Genomic DNA, 21,217 nt, shown 5'->3' with positions numbered 1-21,217 from the left:
TGTAATTTGGTGGCTTAGTATAGTGCTTAATAATCTTACTTACTAGCTTTTGCCCGCGGCTTCGCTCGCATTAGAAAGAGACAAAAAGTAGCCTGTGTCACTCTCCATCCCTTCAACTATCTCCATTTAAAAAAAAACCGGCCAAGTGCGAGTCGGACTCGCCCACCGAGGGTTCCGTACAAACTTTCTTTCAAACTACCTAATAAAAATAATCTCATATTTTCATATAACTCTAATGACTTGACTAGAAGACAAAAGTATAGGCACTAATGAGTATTATAGTGTATAGCGCCATCTCCCGGTCAATTTGCTAACTAATTTGCGCGACCTGGTTTTTCAGGGATAATTCTTTATAATGTTAACCGATTTAAACAGTTTTTACTTTATTGGACAGAAGATGGTTTACGTAACATCTCGTATTAATTTGAAGTACGATATACATCCGCAAGGGTGGGTAAATTGAAAGTAAAAATCTGAAAAGTTTTTTGTGAATAAAAAAAAAAGTATTCAAAATACAAATACGATTATATTTTTCCTGTAATATATAGCATAAAACCAATGTTTACTAAAATTTTCATAATTTTTCGTTGGTAAACTTCGAAGATAAGGGGGGGGGAACGGTATTTTTTTTTACATTTTCCTTCAAAATTCTTTTTTTTTTCCACAACAAAAAAATTATAAAAAAATAGCTTTTTTACGTTCAATTTGAGCTCTTTCTAACGATACCCCACTTGACCTAGTAACTTGAAATTTACAGTTTGCCCCCCTTTCATTTTGGCCATTTTCTACAATTAAAATTAATATATTTAAAAAAATTATACTTTCTATTTGTAGAGGTTTACAATGTTCACAACTATTCCAAATTTCAAGTTGATAGCATTAGTAGTTCTTGAGATATTTAGGAATGTGACAGACGGACAGACAGACGGACAGAGTCGCACCATAAGGGTTCCTGTTGTACCTTTTTGGTACGGAACCCTAAAAATCACAATTCGTCGCTCCGTTTTTCCGTGAAAGACGGACAAACAAACAGACACACACACTTTCCCATTTATAATATTAGTATGGATACTATAAAATAGTCCAAGGTCTATCTCTTTATCGAAAGTACCTATGTGTTTGCCTGAGGCGTCTTTCTGTAAGTCTGTTTGTCAGTCAGACTAAGTTCGTCTGTTTTTTTGTCTGTCTGTCTTGACTGTGTGTCAGTCTGTATGTCTGTCTGGCGTCTGACTGTCACGCCAGAATGCTTAAACCGTAAAATCTGATATGTAAAATTGTAAGAGGTAGGGCATAGCGAATGGTGTAGGAGGTAGGGCATAGCGAATGATATTCCGCTTTGTGTGGTAGGGCACAGCACAGCGGATATCGTCTCGCTCGAATCTAGAACAGAGCCCAACTGGGGTAGTAGGTTTTTAATCCCTTTATCACTATTAAGCGCCGGACGAAGGCAACAGCCCAAGAAGAAATATATCCTACCTCCGCCTTACAGAAGACCGCAGCCAAATAGCACTAGACCCTACTCATAGTGTTGTGTTCCTGCCGGTGAGTAAGACTGCCAGAGCTCAACGAGGGTGCGGTGTGCTGATGACGGGAGGACTTACGGAACTAACTTGTTCCGTCTAGTATCCTTTGAGTCGTCGGCAACCCGAACCCTCCTTAGAACTTGTACACTCCTTTTTGCTGTGTACTTAACACAGCAAGAGGGAATGTACAAGTTTCTAATGGGGTGGCAACGCGCATGTGACACTGTTTGAGTTGCAGGCGTCCATAGGTTACGGTGACCGCTTTACATCAGGCGGGCCGTATGCTTGTTTGCCATCGACGCAGTATTAAAAAAAATGGTTCTTATCGTATTTATATCCATTAGCAGTGTAACTCGGTATATAATAACATGTCTCTTTGTTGCTTTAATGTCATTATAAACTGTGTCATGATGTTATGGTTGGATAATTAATGTGCAGCAATTTGGTGGTTTTGTGTCGTGCTTAATTAATTTTACTAATATTATAACTGCTAAAGTACTGAAGTCTTGTTTTGTACAGTAATTCAGTTGTTTTCGATTAATTCTAATCTTTGTTGTTTTTCATTCTCTTTGCACCATTTTTACTTGTCTCTGTTTAGCCCGATGGTTGATTATTAAGTCCGTCATTTGTACATTTTTATTTATTTATGTGCAGTAAAGTTTAAATAAATAACTAATATACCTAATCTATCTTTATTGTATATTTTTGTCTGTCTGTTAGTTTTATTGTCTTTTGTCTCTCTGATTCTCTTTCTGTGTGTTATTTCTTCACACTTAAATCACTAATGCGAATTATATGAGGAAAAGAAAAATAGTTTTTATTTTTAAATAAAATAACATATTTATTCAACGCAAAATAATAAAATCACATGTAAATAGAAAATACTTAAAGGCATGTTTGACGACCGGTTTGGCTCAGTCGGTAGTGACCCTGCGGTCCTGGGTTCGAATCCCGGTAAGGGCTTTTATTTGTGTGATCACAGATATTTGTTCCTGAGTCATGGACGTTTTCTGTGTATATAAGTATTTGTATATTATGTATATCGTTGTCTGAGTACCCACAATACAAGCCTTCTTGAGCTTACCGTGGGGCTCAGTCAATCTGTGTAAGAATGTCCTGTAATATTTATTTATTATTTATTTTATTTTTATTTATATTAGGCCCTAGTTAAATTTTGAACTTAAAACAATATAACAGGCTAATAAATAAAGTAGAAAGCTACATAATATAAGAAACATAAATAATCGAAAAACTCGTTATCCTACTGACTTTGATGAAATTCATATAACGAATATATTGGTAACCTACCTGTCTTTGAATAAAAATCATAATCATGTAGATATTAATACGAGAAATATGAACATTCTGATTGTGAAATATGATCACGTCGGAAATATATTAAATGGAACGTCTTTGCTTAGCGACACGTAAAAGAATTCGAAGAAGATATGAGTCGTAATATTATGTAAAATAAAAGGGTGTTTCCTGAAAGAAGACATTATTTTGAAGTAACTAATATCTAATGAGAAAATTTCATAAAAAATAAAGCCAAATTTGTTACCATATAGAACTTAACACTCATTGCCCCGAGACGAATAAGTATAATATTAATTCTTATACCACAACTACAAAGCCTCAACGTTTGTTACATACTTAAACAAAACAGTACAGGGTGGTATTCCTAGAGTCCAACAAAATAATAATTATTATAACATTGCTGTAATATATTTAAAGTCACACACAGGTCGAACGCGATTAATTAACATTATTTTTACCTTTTTCCCAACGTTCTTCCGCGACCACGGCCAGTGCAACCTGGCCGAAACGTTGGGAAAAAAGGTAAAAATAATGTTAATTAATCGCGTTCGAGCTGTGTGTGACTTTAAACATGTGTACAAAGCGCGAGAACTTAAAGTGTTATATTGCTGTAATACGCGCGACCAGCATGTGCATCCGAGGCACACGCCACCGCTTCAAGGCCATCACCCGATGGCTCGGCTTTGACGACGGTGCTGCCCTCCCACATATAGACTAGATATTATAAACAAATATTTTATAGATTATGGTTTCCTGTGTAAATAATAATTATAATCGATGATTCATTATTTTTATTGACAGGTTTTAGTGCTCTAGTAGAAGTATATTTTTACTTACAGTAAATATTATAACTATATTTGCTTTCACCTTAGATGTCCATTATTTTCTATCTCCCCTTCGGTGACGAACCCTTAGTTTATATTTTACCCCACCGTAGTCTAAACCAAATATAATTATAACATATTAGAGACATATCGATTAAAAAAAAAACCTCAATACACAAGTGATGTCATTATGTGATGTAATCTTGAAAGAAACGCAGTTTTTTATTTAATAAAAATTGATAGTTATAGTTGTATGTATGTATTACTAAAGAAATACTAGAATAGTAGTTCTTGAGTGGCAATGTTACCGCTAACAATGACAAGTGAAGGAGGGTAGATCGCGCGCTGTCTACGCAACTTCGACATCCGACTTCTTCAGTTTTACGTGATAATGATGCATGAACCTGCGTCGAAATATCGGGAGCTCGACAAAAATCAAAAAGGTAATCACGGTCTATATCCCGGTCAATATAAGTCTAACAATGACGAGTGCCGATTGTTTGAATAACTTAAAACATTGAGTGCCGGGAACTCGCTCAGCGACTTTCAATTTGTAGTCGCTTTTCTCTTCACAGCGAGGAAACGCTACGACGAACGTAGCGCTACGACAACTGAAATATACCTACAAATATACAGATTAAGAAAACAGCCTGCTACAATAGCAGCTCTGCTTGTTGAATTGTTTGGAACATTTTTCTTTCAAAGTTGTCCACCTAATTTTTTTTCAACATGGGTATTTTTTACGCGATTCATACTCAGAATCGAGAGGTTTTTCGATCCTGATAGGAAAAAAAATGTCCCAAGATTTCCATACATTTTTCAAACCTTCCATTACGTTACCACCATACAAAATGTATGAAAAAATGGTAACGGAATGGGAAAAAATCATTGGGACACTTTTTTCTTCTATTAGGATTGAGGTTGCAACAAACATCGACATACAAATTTCCAAATTCAAAAAAAAGTGGGGTGGACAACTTTGAAAAAAATGGCACATTTACACTTTCACTGCAGGATGGGGTTAACGTGTTTAATCAGATGATAAATTTATTGCCAGAACAAGTTTTAAAATCATTAGTATCACTACCAACCATTTAATTAACACAAAACTAAAATTATTATTTTTTTTCGGTGAGAAATTACTGAAATAACATTTTCGACGTTTTTTACCCTATAGCAGTTTTTAAAGCCGTAGCAATATAATTATTTAAGTTGTCTTAACAGGTAATAATTAAAATATTTATTTTTACTAATTATTCATACGATAGGACGGTAACTTGTCAGTTTTTCTACAAACCATATTAAAAATACACATGTGAATTGATGAAAATTTTCTTTTTAGGAGCAGTAATAAAACTTAATTTGTTTTTGTCCGTTTTTCTAACCTTAGCGCAAATTATATTTATATTTGTGCTTATAATATAATATTATAGTATGATATTATCATACTGCAAACTAACTATACAGCAGTTATTGTATGTGTTCTTTAGTTCTCGTAAACAACAAACAAAGTTTCATCAGATAAGATGAACAACCCCGACAACTTGCCAAGTCTCGAGACTTAGACAAGTGCAGTTTCTAATCAGACTCACCAAGCAATTTCATCACTTCAGCCTGGCTGATGAGCACGTTGAGATGGCCCGTTGCCAATGGCAACGCCAGCCAGACCGCCCAGATAACAAGTCTCTTCAACGCCATCACAAACACTTACAGTTCAATTCCATTAAAATCAACCTCAATCTCTTTAAAGTCACGTTGTATCCATGTCTCGACCAACCCCGCTTCAAGCATGATGACAGTCAATAAAAAACAAAACACGGCGGCTCATTCCATTTTCGATTCGAATTTCGAATGCTTTCCGCGAATTTTTCGTAACGGAAACTTAGACCGGGAGCGGTAAATCCCAGCGGGATACGCTGAGGACGTCGGACGCCGCACTGCCGCTCCGAAACGCTTTCCGAGCCAACAAGTTAGTTGCTGCCATGCGCATTGAACATCCCTCTCGCAATTTGAACAAGGTCTCGCATTCTGTACACTTCTGCGTTAATTCCTAACGAAGAATAAAGGTTGCTAGGAACGAGCGATGGATGCGAAGCGTTTAGAGTATCAGAAAATGTTTAAATTTTCAGGCTTTCATTGAAAGCGACTTGTGTTTTAAAGGGAATTAATTGAGTTTGTCTCAAGGGAGTTTCCGTTTTGCATTACGCCCGCTCGGAGTATAATAAAATTAAGCTCTATTTTCTATACAGATACTGTTGAGTTTATTTAGCGACAGCGTGTAAGGCGATAAATAGATTTGTTTCTGCGCTTCAATATTTTGCATTAGATGTTTAATAGGGTTGAAAAGGGCACTTTGCTGCACTCTAAATTCATTATACTCTATTATACACTACGTACTTTTTATCATATTGTGCAAATGCCTACGCTTTGTTGTAAAAACCACTATTAAATATTATAGACATAAATATTATAGATAATATTACAACATAATGTCAACGTTAATTTTAATTTAACTACCCTAATTAGATTAATTAATGTTTTAGGTATCCTGGAAACAATTGTATACTTACAAAAAAAATCACGAAAGTTAAAATGTGGACATTTTGGTAAACTTTCCACACGATTAGACTTATATTGACCGGGATATAGACCGTGATTACCTTTTTGAGTTTTCCGTGATCATGATGCATGCAACTGCGTCGAAATATTGGGAGCTCGACAAAAATCAAAAAGGTAATCACGGTCTATATCCCGGTCAATATAAGTCTAATGAAAATAACCGTGAATCATTCAAAACTCTTATTTCCACACGATATTAAAGGTACTATAGTGGAGTTCAAAAATTAGTCAGAATGCTCCCAGAATATTTAAATAAACACTCCACACATCAACCTGATTTCAAATACACCTCTCGCAGAATAACTAATTATCTAAATAGTACAATAAAACATTACTTCCCGGCGCGCTAGATTACCGGCCGGTGGCGAATGAATAAGTAATACGTGGCACTGATGGATGGTGTGCTTAATAAGAACTGCTAAATGCTGCACCTGTATCTAAAGGGGCCTGTACTCTATCAGTTATGTCAGTTAAGCCGACTACAAACTATCGCCGGACGGTAAGTAACAGAAGTTTAAAAGTAAAGGTGCGTATTCACTTTAAACATTTTGGCTTCGTGGTTTAAACATTATTAAGAAATTTTAACTATAAAACTCCCGTGAGACTCATACTTACATATTTAAAAATATTTTAAGCGGGTTACTCACGTATTAAGTCGATATAGCGTTCGACATGTTTCGGTCCAATTTTTAAATGTTTAAGAAAGTTTATAGGCATAACCTTACGAGTATACATTTCGTTTAAATAAATTAATAAATATTGGGGGACACCTTACACAGATCAACCTAGCCCCAAACTAATCAAAGCTTGTACTATAGGTGCTAGGCGACGATATGCATACTTATAGGTATAGATATAAATACATACATATACATAGAAAACATCCATGACTCAGGAACAAATATCAGTGTTCATCACACAAATAAATGCCCTTACCGGGATTCGAATCCAGGACCGCGGCTTAGCAGGCAGGGTCACTACCGACTACGCCAGCCAGACCGGTCGTCGAAGGCGAATTATTTTTCAAATAAGGCGTAACATATCAAAAACCGACAGATATACCACCTAGACAAGTAGACATGACACAAAGTACTCACAGTCTCACATATTCTACATCAGTGTAAGCAATGCTTTCTCACGCGAGAAATACTAGACGCGTGCTCTCGAGGATAATTCTCGGCAATTGCGAACACTTGCAAAATATTTTTTACAATTTTTATGGGCGAAGGTACATTGTCCCATAGATTTTTTTACTGTGTTTGCTTGACCGTCTAGATATAATTCAAATTTTACTGTTACAAGCTTGCTTCTTGCTATTCAGTTTTACAGGATTTATCTATAGTTCTTGTACCTACAGTCAAGTTCATAAATATGTGTACAGTTTTTCACCTTAACTCCTTGCAATAAGATGAAAAAATGTACACATATTTATGAACTCGACTGTAGACATGACACAAAGTACTCACAGTCTCACATATCCTACATCAGTGTAAGCAATGTTTTCTCACGCGAGAAATGCTAGACGCGCGCTCTCGCGGATAATTCTCGGCAATTCCAAGCACTTGCAAAAATTTTTTGCAAGTTTTCTGTATTTAAGTATTTTTATTTTACATCGTTTGGCTCGCAACCTTTGGGTTATGCTAATCTAGTTGTATAGTAATTATTTTATTAAATGTAATCTTTGAAACAAGCAATTTTTATTAATGCTTTTTATTTATTCTTTTGGAATGCTGGGATAAAAACACCAAATCGTCAAACCCACTTTAACATGAACAATAATTCTCGACAGTATTCAAACAATACTTCAAAGATATCACGGCGATACGATACCGATCTGTGAGTGTTTTTACACCGACAGATCAGCACCGCACCGCTGTGATATCTTAGAAGCATGATTCGTATTGTGCTATACGGCAGTGTAAGCGAGAAATACCTTCTTGGAATCATGGAAAGCGAGCTATGCGCTTTCAAACTTTCCCAGCATTTTTTCTATATTTAAATATTTCTTCTTATTTTGTAGGGGAAACCTGTGAACGTGAACTATGGTAAGTATGCTAATTGTATTCCTTAACGAGTACATTGTTCTATGCAAAGTTTAAAATTGGCGTTGAAGTTAACAAGTACTTTTATTATTTAAGCAGTAACGTACCTATTTAAAACATACTGAAATTTATTTAAAATATCATTTTAATAAAGACTAAAGGTTCAAATTGTGTAGAACCAACGACAAGTAAAATCTAACGGTCCAGCAAATTTTGTCACTAAAAAGGAGGCAAATTTGAAAAACGTAAGGGCGAAGGTACATCGTCCTATAGATTTTTTTACTGACTGTGTTTGCTTGACCGTCTAGGTATAATTCAAATTTTACTGTTACAAGCTTGCCTCTTGCTATTCAGTTTTACAGGATTTATTTATAGTTCATGTACCTAGAGTCAAGTTCATAAATATGCGTACAGTGTTTTACCTTAACTCCTTGCAATAAGATGAAAAAATGTACACATATTTATGAACTCGACTGTACATAATAGGTGGTTCCTATTTATTTTAAAAGTTTATTATTATTTCCAAATAATACTCACTTTATGAACCAACTCAGACAGATTAAGCACACTACAATTTTCGTATTCGAATTTCGAATCCAATCAATGTTATTGTCTGCCACGAATAAAACGGGCGCCGTGCTGGCGAAAATTATCACAGTTTATTCGACAGTGGCAAATAAACTTATGCTAGTTTTTCACCATTTTTATATTTTTTACGGTTCAAGAGGCTGATTCTGATACTTTAAATCGTAGTAATCGTATGTACATAAAATTTAATAAACTGAAAAAAAAAACACACGTCGGTCAGACTCGGCCTATGTTACCCTGGTAGAGAGTAGATAGAAAGATTTTTTTTTTAACCGCCGACGAAAAAACGACCGGTGTTATAAGTTTGACCTTTCTGTCTGTCTGTTTGTCTGTCTGTCTCTCTGTTTGTGTGTGTGGCATAGTAGCTCTCGAACGAATGAACCGATTTAGATTAAGTTTTTGTTTAAAAACTGAATAAAATTAGTCGGGAGTGTTCTTAGCCATGTTTCATGAAATCGATGCACTATGTCGCGGTCAGGAATTTTTTCCAAAATTTTAATTTTGTGGTTACGTTATTAGTATAGAGCCAATTACTGAACACTGGCCAGTGACTGGCAATTTACCCATATATGTATAATCAACATGAGTCATTATGATGTTTTTTGTTCAGAATCGAATCAAAATAAAAGGAAACCAAATGAATTCGTTACAACAGAATCGGCTTTCAAATCGTAAAGTCTGTGAAGCCCTGATAGTATTCAAATATTCAATGGTAGATTGATGAACGTAGTTTTTAATTGTATTTCCGTTCAGTAGAATTGTTTTTTGCTTTGAAAAATAAAGTTTTTAATAGTGATAAATAAGTTTATTCATTTCAATAAATATTTCAAATCAATATTTCTACCATAATATTTTTGGTATTTATCAACTAAACAAATACATTTTATGATAATATAGAATAATATTATAAACTATATTCATCGAAAAATTCAAGATCTGCGGCACTTAATTAACAGCTTTTATTTTAAACATTTCTATGTTACTTACTAAAATTTTTTTTTCGACTTTTCAGTTGAGTCACTTTTACAAGTTACCTACATAGTAGGTACTTTTTGAAGCAGTCCTCTGTTAAATGATATCAAATTTATGTCCGTTTCGAAAATCTCTATAGGTATTTTAAGAACTTATTTGTACAGTTCATGATTTAATCAATAACAGTTCTGACAGGCACTCACAAACCCTTATAACAATCTTGTAACTCTAAGCTCACAAACAACAGAGCTAGGTATCGAAGTGACTTGGTTTGCTTAGTTAGTACCGAGACGATTCAAAAATATAGACTTCTAATGCTCTTACGTCATCAGTTAATCAAACTAAGGCAAACTTTTTGTATTTTTTTTAAATTAGCCTCTTTTAGTTTCCCACTGCTGGGCAAAGGCCTGCCCTCGTTTTTTCCACTCGACCCTGTTTGGATCAGCGTTTTCCCACCAGTTTGGGTAGAATGCGTCTAGGTCGTCCCGACATATCCTTTTTTTTTCTAATTAACATATCAAAAATCGCATAAATAGTTGGCCTGATAAGGGCGATTCTGGTAACAAAGATGTTCACCTAAATACTATTCACTATTCACGCTTTTGGAATGTGTGTATATTTAATAGCGAATGCCTAATTTGTACCTAATATCACACAGGATTTGAGACTCAGCCGATCTGTGTAAGAAGTCCTATAATTTAAATTTTCACGATTATTACACATATTTATTTTTAAAATCGGGACTTAATCGCGTATGACTACATATTAAACTGAACTCCAACGTTTCAGGGACGTCGTCCCCGTGGTCTCGGAGAAGACGTTGGAGGTCAGTTCAATATGTAGTCAAACGCGATTAAGTCCCGATTTTAAAAATAAATAATTCCTATAATATTTATTTTTATTGAGTACTTCTACTTAATCATATATTAAAAAATAAAAGAGGTACCGTTTGTAGCGGTCTCTGTAGCGGTAGCTGACTTTTAGTAGCGTAAACTGCTCTTAATCTTAGCCTCTTGTCACCTCGGGTCGAATTTACTTAGTAGGTAAATGACAAAAAAGTCCATCACACACAATACATGGTGGGGATGCATTATTTACCATATCATAATGCGTTCGAACTGCACAACTGCCAAAAAGTGTCACAGTGCCAGAAAATTTTGCGTGACGCCGATTTTTCTATAATGGAGTCCTTCAAATTAATACCAACATCTGAATTCTGAGGGCACGGCAGTGCCCCCGCGAAGTCAATCAAAAAAGTGGTCATCCTTTTCTCGTTAACTTGTCTCTGGTTACAAGGAAAGGGAATATTTGCCCGGTCTACTCAAACATTTAGCGATCTCTTACAATATTGGACGGATTGTTTACGGAGATGTTTTATTGTAATACAAGGGATGTTGGCAGTAAGACTCCATGGCTCCTAGCTATTTACTTAAGTTTAATATTTTGGGAATTCTCCCCTTTTCGGGAGAAAATAGATTTATTATTTACAAAAATTATGAAAAAATGTAGGCAGGTACGTAAGATAAAACTTTCCTTTAAAAAACTGCCTGGTTTCAGTTTTCTTAACTTCGGTATTATCAAATAGGATCGAGTATTATATAGAGTTACTGTCAAAGTAAAATGTGTAATCACAGTGCATAGACTGCCATGTCTCGACACAAGCTTAAACCTTTTGAACCTCAGTTTTGACAATTTGGCCCATATTCTTAGTTTGATATGTGTTAAAATGTCAAATTTTAATATTAGCGCCATCTAGCCGAGCGTCCCCCAAAGGTGTATCGCCATTTAAGTCACCGTACCTACCTTTTTCTGTGTGGTTTTGAGGTACGTTTTTTTCTTAGACTTTATCTGTCTATACGGAGTTACATAATTATGTCTTTGGTTATATAGACTAGACTCTGCCACCACCACTTCCTTCTATCATGAATAGGTACTCATATACATATTACCTATAAGAATAAGGACCTCATAAATAAATAACTACTGTTATTTTAGTAATTTATACTTATCTTTATTAAAAGTTATTCATTATTTTTTGTCAGGAATTAGCAATCTTGAGATAAGGAAGTAAAAATTATTGTCAAAAAGTTTTTCTCTAAAATCTGTAAAAAGGAAAAAAATGATTTTATTTTCCAACTCTTTAAAAGTGTTTTTTCACGACTGTCAACACTTGCAAAATTTATTCATCGCAAAAAAAGTTTAAATACACTCCGCCATTTTTAAAAATAAATGAAGTCACATTGAGCGTTTATCTCGATGACCCGTTTTTAAAAATGCAACGATAAAAGAGGCGATAAAATCTTTATAAACAGAATATTTTATTTCGATGCTTTTGTGTTAAATTTATTTGTAAGATTTTTTCTGGAGCGGGAAGGTTTTCGATAAAATGTTTTATTATGGTTTGCTTGAACTAGTTACAACAGGGGTTCCTGTATTGTTTTTTTTTTTACATTTTGTTACGTTTTTAAATTTGCGGCATGGTTTTTCAGTTTCGCCTAAAATGAGATAGGTAGTAAGATAACAGTACCTACCTAATATGGAATAATACAACTATGATATGAAGTCACTAAATCGAATTAGTAATAGTATATCCCCCTTATTCATAAACCTACTCTAAATTTATCAAGCCGGTAAAGTTCGTTTATCGTTTTCCGATGCATTGGTGTGATAGAAAAGGACAAACGAACTTTATCGGCTTCATAACTTTAGAGTGCGTTTATGAATAAGGGGGTACATATATTAGTCCTTATATCATTATCATAAGGCAGAGACAATCACGTTAAGGCACTTCCGTTATAAGAAAAAACGGAAAATTTTAAAAAGTTTGTGCAAAGAAAAATTGTTATGAAATTTGCACATTTTTCTAGGGATAAAATGGGCAATGGGCAGGTCATGCTCGATAAATTAAACAACTTTGTACTTAAGCGCGTTACTTGTAAATACTTCTTCTAAACTAAGAACAAATGTAATTTAAGACATCGAAAAACCTACAAACCCAAACAAACTCTATAATCGAATTCCCAGTAATTGTAATCCAAATACATTATCTCAAATTACAGCAAACCCGGGCAAATATTGGCTGGCGAAGCCTTAAATCTCCTCTCGAGTGCCCGTAGCGGGGCTAGGGTACTACCACAGATTATTATATTCCATAGAGTAGATCGATACGCCATAGAAAAATTGTCTTAGCTGTGTTTAGACACAGTATAAACCAGTAATAACTCTTCTTACAAACTTCACGCCGCGTGGTGTGTCCCCCTCCCTCCCCTCGCATGCAGCGAAAACATGCGAAACTGGTAATTATATGGCTGGACAGTCGGGGCCGCGTTTGCGCGCTGTTTTTTATGTGTGTGTGAAAATGACGTCAGTGCCGAGGTCATTTCGTTACTGTAGTGTTTATGGATGTATGGAGAACAGTTCTAAAAATCCGGATATAACATTCTTCACAATTCCTAGACTTCCAGAAAAGTAAGTGGTTTTTATACTTATATTTTTGCAGCGTTAGGTAAAAGTGAGATATAGTGATGCATTAAAATCAATAAGGATTTACCTGTAACGACATTAATTACTTTGCAACCAAATACTTGTTTTTTATTTAGGTAGATGATGCGATCTATCTTATTTATCTCGAAAGTTTGGTACCTACTTAAATATTGTGTAAATACTATTTCGTCAGTATTTAAGAAAAAAACACGTACCTACTTGAATGGTACGTAGTAGAAAGTGCGTTTTTGTTTTAAATAATATCTAAGTATAACATATAAATTACCACATACGTGATGTGAAAAGCCGTCCCCGTGAATATCTCATTTTGCTCGGGATCGTTACACAATCTAGTATTGCGCTTATAAGACTAATATATGAATAATATTTTTTTGTGTATTCAATATTGACTGGTGTGGTATTGTTATACTAATACGTACAGTTACCTAATAGTACCTATTAGATAACAACAACTTACTTTGTACGAAGATTTTGTTCAACCCTGCGTGACCTTGCGCAGTAGAGACCGCCCGCATCTACCTGCCGGAGATTAACTACTGAATATTCCTTATACTGTGGTTTAGAGTAAGTAAGTTATTGTGTAGCCAAATTGCGATTTTTCACTAGATCCTATTCTACGTTCTGTAACCATGTGCTTCCTGAGAATACAATGGCAATTATCAGTTATCAGCATATGCAAATATTTGCCCTGCCTCAATCTGCGTGCCGAATGAATTTTGTTTGAATGCCGTTAACTTTATCTAAGAAACTAGCGTTTTAACTCTTACGGTTATCGAGTTATTAAAAAAATAAAGATAATCACTGAACACGTGTGTGACAGCCTTTACCAATTCCTAATGTTAATTGTTTTGACATGATGTGCCGTCAATTACTTGACACTAACTTGAATGTTATTCTTAAGGGCCTATCACACTAATAAATTCATTTATTATGTATGACAATGATGAAAAATTTTTTTTTGCGAATTTAACTAATAGTTATATACAGGGTGATAATGAACCTAGCTACGTGTCTAATTTAACGGAAAACAAAAAAAAACACAATAGGAAGAGGGTCGGTCCCAAGACACTGCCCTGTGGTAACCCATTTGTTACTAAGCGTTCATTACTGAGTTGGTTGCCTAGTTTGACTGATTGTCTACGGTTAATAAAATAGCTGTTAAGCAGATACAGTGAAGGACCTTTTATACCGTGCTTCTGCAGCGCATGAATAAGGATGTGAACAGAGACTGTGTCAAAAGCATTTTTAAGGTCAAAGTAAAGATTATTTTCAGTCATATTTGACTATATCATTAGAGTAATGAAGACAGTGATGTGTGGCGTATCTCAGTATGCACTTATTTGATCTGTGCACCCGGATACTACTCCCGGGTACTCTTGTCGCGTCTCGAGTTGCCGGATCTAAACAAACGGTTATCCGTGACTTGAATAAAGAAATGATAATGCCGTTAAGTGTGAATTAAGTACAATGTTAACTGAATTTTGATGTCTATGTAGAACATTTTACGTTTAAGTTGTTAATAAAAACTTAAATTAACTTTAAAAATATAGTTGTAATTTTATAAAATGTACTAAAGGGTTTTTATCTTCTTACTGGCAGTATAACCGTTCAAGGACGGAAAATGCTCACTTTGATCCTTTGGGGGAAGAAGAAAACTGAAATTAATCTCTTTTTTTATAATAATATATTTCTCTGCCTATTCGAAAAGTATCAAACAGCGTATTAAGCAGTCACAATTATCATTGATTACAAACGCACATAAAACTTAACTCAATTTAACACCACAAACATAAAAATAGCTTTATGTAGTACCTAATTTTTAACCCCCGACGCAAAAACGACGGGGTGTTATAAGTTTGACGTGTCTGTCTGTCTGTCTGTTTGTCTGTCTGTGTGTGTCTGTCTGTGGCATCGTAGCTCCCGAACGGATGAACCGATTTCGATTTAGTTTTTTTTATTTGAAAGCTGTGTTAGTCAGGAGTGTTCTTAGCCATGTTTCATGAAAATCGGTCCACTGGGTCGCGGTCGGGGGTTTTTCAAAATTTTAACTTTGTGGTAATAGTAGATAAGGTCAGTTTTGCATTGCTGCCTTGCCTTAGTACGCTTTCACATTATCCGATCCGATATCGGATGAAGGACAGATATCCTATACATTGAAGCCGCAATCTTTGATTTTTGCCTTTCAAATCTTTCCGACATGCGATATCGGATAGGATAATGTGAAAACGCACTTATTCTCATCAGAAAATGCTTTTAAATAAATAAGTAATTATATGTCTTTCATGCCCGTTTTTAATTATCCCTTTTAAAAATATCAAACGACGTATTAAACTCATAATTGTTACACATATAAAATTTAACTCAATTTCACACCACGAACTAAAAATAGCCTTATAAAGTAATTCTATTTGATAAGGGCCGCTTTGTTGGCCCGTGGCGTGGACGCGGCTATTCGGCGTTTATACTTTTCTGGCATGCCACGCTGCATGACTGTCCACAGTTCTGGTAGAGTTCTGGTACAAGTTTAGAACGGTTGCGGAGTAAGGAATAGAGCTTATAGTATAATATACAGTTTTTACCTTCGAAATTTGCAAAACTGTGTGTAATTTCACAAATAAAATTTACTAGAAATAACCTTATAGAGTTAGAGTGGAGATGGTGCAACGACCTGGAAAAAATTTATCCCAACTGGTGGGGAAATGCGAGTGATAGGGTCGAGTGGAGGAAGAGAGGGGAGGCCTTTGCCCAGCAGTGGGACACTAATGCAGGCTAGAAAAAAAAAACCTTATAGAGGTAAAGTAATTTTATTTGATAAGGACAGCTTTGTTGGCCCGTGGCGTGGACGCGGCTATTCGGCGTTTATACTGTTCTGGCATGCCACGCTGCATGGCTGTCCACAGTTCCAGTAGGAGGGTACTGGTCCAAGGTTACAAGGCTAGCGAGTTTAGAGCTTATAGTCTTAACAGCTTATTCATAAACGTTGACTAAAGTTATCAAGCCGATAATGTTCGTTTGTCCCTCTCTATCACACCAATACGTCGAAAAGGGACAAACGAACTTTATCGGCTTGATAACTTTAATGAACGTTTAATAAATAACGCCGTGGCTTGCGATGGTCGCGTGACGGCGATGCGACGCATACGAAATCAAACCTTATCGATATGGAAGTATGAGACGCGACGGCGACGGTCGCGCGACCGTCGCCCACGCAAGACACGGCGTAAGGGTGTTACGCTGTAAAATTGTATTAAGGTCAAGTGCTATGAGTAGACACTAATGCCCGTTGAACAGCAGTCTTCTGCAATCCGAATGAGTTTTTTTGCAAAAATTTCATTTTTGGCACAAGATTTTATTGCCGACTGTACCTTTCTTTCAACAGTTATCTACTACTCTCCGAGACGTTTCTAAAAACCCCTTACTCGATGGGGTACGACAGTTCATAACGAGAGTTCCTATGACCACCTTTCTTCTCCATCATCAGATCAGCTCCATGATACCATAACATTGCATTGTCACGTAATTTACATGTGTGCAAAATTTCAGCTCAATCGGAAACCGGGAAGTGGGTCAAATTTAGCTTCTACGTTTTGACCCAAACTAACATACAAGTTAAATAAAAGCTTGTAATAATAGTCGCGTGTGTTAATCCCTGGCAGTTTGTAAGTACTTAAGCCAACCCGCTTGTCGCTTGTTTCTCAAAACTAACAAAATAAACTTAAGGTTTACAGGTTTCTAGGTTTACGACTTTATTAACTACGAGCTAAACAGGAAAAAACTTGTACTTACTGATTATCTTGCACCAAATATGAATAATATACTGCTGCTACCATTCTATTACCATATTAAATTACTTCATCAAACATTTTATTTAACAGGGCATAATAGACCACGTCTTTGCCTTTGGCTAGTCTGTGGTCAAGAGTAATCCCATTCATAATTAAAAACAATTTTTTTTTTAGAAAAATAGTGTTAGGTTCATTGAGGTATATGTACTACGTACTAGAGGCGACGTTGCTAAGAGAATTTTTACACAACGCACTGCGGTCCACTGGACCGCAACGTTGTCAGTCCTTACCGGGTCCTTGCGGTGCAGTGACGTGCCGTGATGCATTTACTTTCCACGTGAATAATGCCTTCTTGTGTGTTTAAAAATTGTACTAATCACTCGAGGAAATCAAATAAAAGCCAAGGTGTGACATTTCATCGGTAAATTAAACAAAAAACTCGTCTATAATATTTTAAGATTGAATATTCTACAAACTCGCGAGCGGGCGCGTCACTGCCGCCATTTTGGTGACGCAATCATAGACTATAAAAAGTTAACCGCGCAGATGTGCCATTTACACTGTTCCTACTACATATGTAATGTGTTTCATCTCTAATAGAGTTGCGAAATATAAATATTTCTATTTGGAAAATTAATAAGTAACTACTTACTATTTCATTAATTATGTTACTAAAATATTTAAAAAAAAATATTTTTTTAATATATATAGTTAATAGTTTTTGAGTAAAATTGTATTTTTAGCACGCTCACTTTTTGCAGTTTTCTTCGGCCTGGTCATGAAAAAATGGAACAATTTATACGCTTTGTCCAAAAAAATCGTGCTGAGGAAACTTGGTTACCAACTGACCACACATATATATGTTCATTGTGTATTTTAAAGAAGAAGATAAATACAGCACATTTATTTTGTATTGTTTAAGTTGTAAATAAATAAATAAGTTTGACTAGAATATCCGTATTTAACTATAATGTAAAATTCCCGTTAGGCAGAATATAATAATGTGTCACATCTGGTGGTAGACCTACTCTATGCGTAAATAACCGCTCCCCGCACCCCGCGCATTTGTCAGCATGTGCAGTGTTTTTAACACGCTTTTATTAGGTCGTCGTGTATGTAACTATGTATGTAATGGAATCTAAGGAAGCTAATTTAACCATCTTCCAGGAGTCGTAGCATAATGAAAATTGGCAGCTATATGTAGTTCCGATGACAATACAATAATATGGTACTGTTGAGCTGATCTGATGATGGAGTCGGAAGATATGAACTGGAACTACATGATGGAACATCGTATCATAGCCGTTTTTGGGTTTCTTAGAAAAGTCTTGTAATGAACTTTGACTACAATTAGGTTTCAAGGTCTGATGATGAAGCCGAAAGATATGAACTGGAACTACATGATGGAACATCGTATCATAGCTGTTTTTGGGTTTCTTAGAAAAGTCTTGTAATGAACTTTGACTACGATTAGGTTTCAAGGTCTGATGATGGAGCCGGAAGATATGAACTGGAACTACATGATGGAACATCGTATCATAGCTGTTTTTGGGCTTCTTAGGAAAGTCTTGTAATGAACTTTGACTACAATTAGGTTTCAAGGTCTGATGATGGAGCCGGAAGATATGAGCTGGAACTACATGATGGAACATCGTATCATAGCTGTTTTTGGGCTTCTTAGAAAAGTCTTGTAATGAACATTGACTACGATTAGGTTTCAAGGTCTGATGATGGAGCCGGAAGATATGAACTGGAACTACATGATGGAACATCGTATCATAGCTGTTTTTGGGCTTCTTAGAAAAGTCTTGTAATGAACTTTGACTACGATTAGGTTTCAAGGTCTGATGATGGAGCCGGAAGATATGAACTGGAACTACATGATGGAACATCGTATCATAGCTGTTTTTGGGCTTCTTAGAAAAGTCTTGTAATGAACTATGACTACGATTAGGTTTCAAGGCCTGATGATGGTGCCGGAAGATAAGAACAGAAAAAGGGGGCTTGAGGGGGAAGCATGAAAGAAAGATCAACGTAGTATTTAAAGTTGGGTTAGCGTTTTCTTGTGACCTTTCAGAGCAATCAAAGGGGGGCTCGGGGGCGAAGCCCCCGCATAAAAGAAAGATCAACGTTGTATTTAAAATAAGTTGGGTTAAGGTTTTCTTGTGATCCTGAACAGTAAAGAAAAGGGGGGCTCGGGGGGCGAAGCCCCCCGCATGAAAGAAAGATCAACGTAGTATTTAGAATAAGTTGGGTTAGCGTTTTCTTGTGACCTTTAAGAGCAAACAAAGGGGGGCTCGGGGGGCGAAGGCCCCCGCATAAAAGAAAGATCAACGTTGTATTTAAAATAAGTTGGGTAATGGTTTTCCTGTGACCCTTAAGAGCAAATAAAATTAAATTTTGTTTGAATTAGTTGAAATGTGACAATATTTTCTAATCGAGTCAAACAAAATCCCACTAGCTGAGAGCTTCAAAACAATGTATGGCGAAAGTATGTCTCTCTAATGTCTTCAAAAAGTCCGCGATGGCACATGTCTATATTGTCTATCTATTACGGATAACTTACTAGGTATAAACATTTTTATGATAATACCGTAATAAGAAGGTAGCCGCTAGTTATTATTAAGTAGAAATTAGCAATAAGTACACGTTAAGCCACAAATGGCATGTAAAATCCGCCTACTTGAAATAAATTTATGTATAAATGTTAAAATTTCATTATTTCATTATTAATGACTAAAAAGTATAAAATAAATTAATAGTTTAAAAAACACTATAAAACACGCTTTTATAAATGCACGTAAAAGCCAAAAATAAATTATGGATCGTTCAAGTTGTCTCTATTTGTGAGCTGAAGTTTAAAAACTATGTGCTTTTAATTATAATATTTGATTGTAAAAGCGTGGGGCGCTGGAACAGGAAAGACTTTCTTGTAAACAAATACTAATCCGAACTTCCTGGCGAATGAAGTTGCATAAGAACATAACGTTTACATATGCCGCCTAACGGTTACCAAAGAGAACCAAAGATATCTCGTCCACGAACAAGAACTCTGCATCCTGTCACTGTAGACACTTTCCCCTTTTGTACTTTGATTACCGGATAAAAGCGGCGTTCTAAGTGTCGGTGACTGTCAACTCTCCTCGCTACTAGCGCATATTTTGTCTGAGTTCGACAAACTGGTACCTACTTTGAACACTGACTTTTAATTGATTTGACTGTTTAATGTAGAACCTACTAGTCATGCTGCAACTCCAGTTAGCGCGTCAATCTGTGTAACCTCCTTCCCGTAACATAGCATAATTTGATTTATCAGCAAGTTATACAAAAAGTCTTTCCTGTTCCAGCGCCCCACGCTTTTACAATCAAATATTATAATTAAAAGCACATAGTTTTTAAACTTCAGCTCACAAATAGAGACAACTTGAACGATCCATAATTTATTTTTGGCTTTTACGTGCATTTATAAAAGCGTGTTTTATAGTGTTTTTTAAACTATTAATTTATTGCTTGGCAACGTCGCCTCTAGTACGTAGTACATATACCTCAATGGTTAGGTTAATAAGTTTTTTAGTTTATTGCAGATATTACGCTTTTGCGAAAACGAGAACATTGCGAATTACTTATTAGCATTATAAATGGGAAAGTGTGTGTGTCTGTTTGTTTGTCCGTCTGTCACTGCAAAACGGAGCTACGAATTGACGTGATTTTTTAAGTGGAGATAGTTGAAGGGATGGAGAGTGACATAGGGTACTTTTTGTCTCTTTCTAACGCGAGTGAAGCCGCGGCAAAAACTAGTAGTAGTAAAATAAAAATTCTAGCATAATGAAATAATTAATGGGTTTTAATTTTATAACTGACTTTTATTTAGCTTGTCAACGCGTTACATTTGAATTGACGTTAAACCGCATTGATAGAGGCGCCACCTGACATAACCTACTACGAACTAACGTGACGGCTATGAAATAGGTTACCTACATACAGGTAGTATTCTTTAATTTATACTCCAAATTCCAACAATAATATCCATACATGTTATTCAA

At 35.6% G+C, this 21,217-nt stretch overlaps 1 protein-coding gene across 1 annotated transcript in view; it reads right to left on the bottom strand.

The window, feature by feature from the left end:
• The window catches only part of LOC125225641 (tyrosine-protein kinase Drl), a 95,390-nt gene extending 89,807 nt beyond the window's left edge, over positions 1 to 5,583 (bottom strand). The window contains exon 1 of the mRNA XM_048129451.1: positions 5,257 to 5,583. Within this exon, the coding sequence (XP_047985408.1) occupies positions 5,257 to 5,362 (106 nt within the window). The 5' untranslated portion in view covers positions 5,363 to 5,583. The remainder of the gene's footprint in view (positions 1 to 5,256) is intronic.
• Positions 5,584 to 21,217: the final 15,634 nt, after the last annotated feature.

This window comes from Leguminivora glycinivorella, chromosome 4, assembly GCF_023078275.1.
Source record: "Leguminivora glycinivorella isolate SPB_JAAS2020 chromosome 4, LegGlyc_1.1, whole genome shotgun sequence".
Lineage (NCBI taxonomy): Eukaryota > Metazoa > Arthropoda > Insecta > Lepidoptera > Tortricidae > Leguminivora > Leguminivora glycinivorella.
The sequence above is the reverse complement of the archived record's forward strand: the minus strand, read 5'-3'. Positions and strand labels throughout refer to the sequence as shown.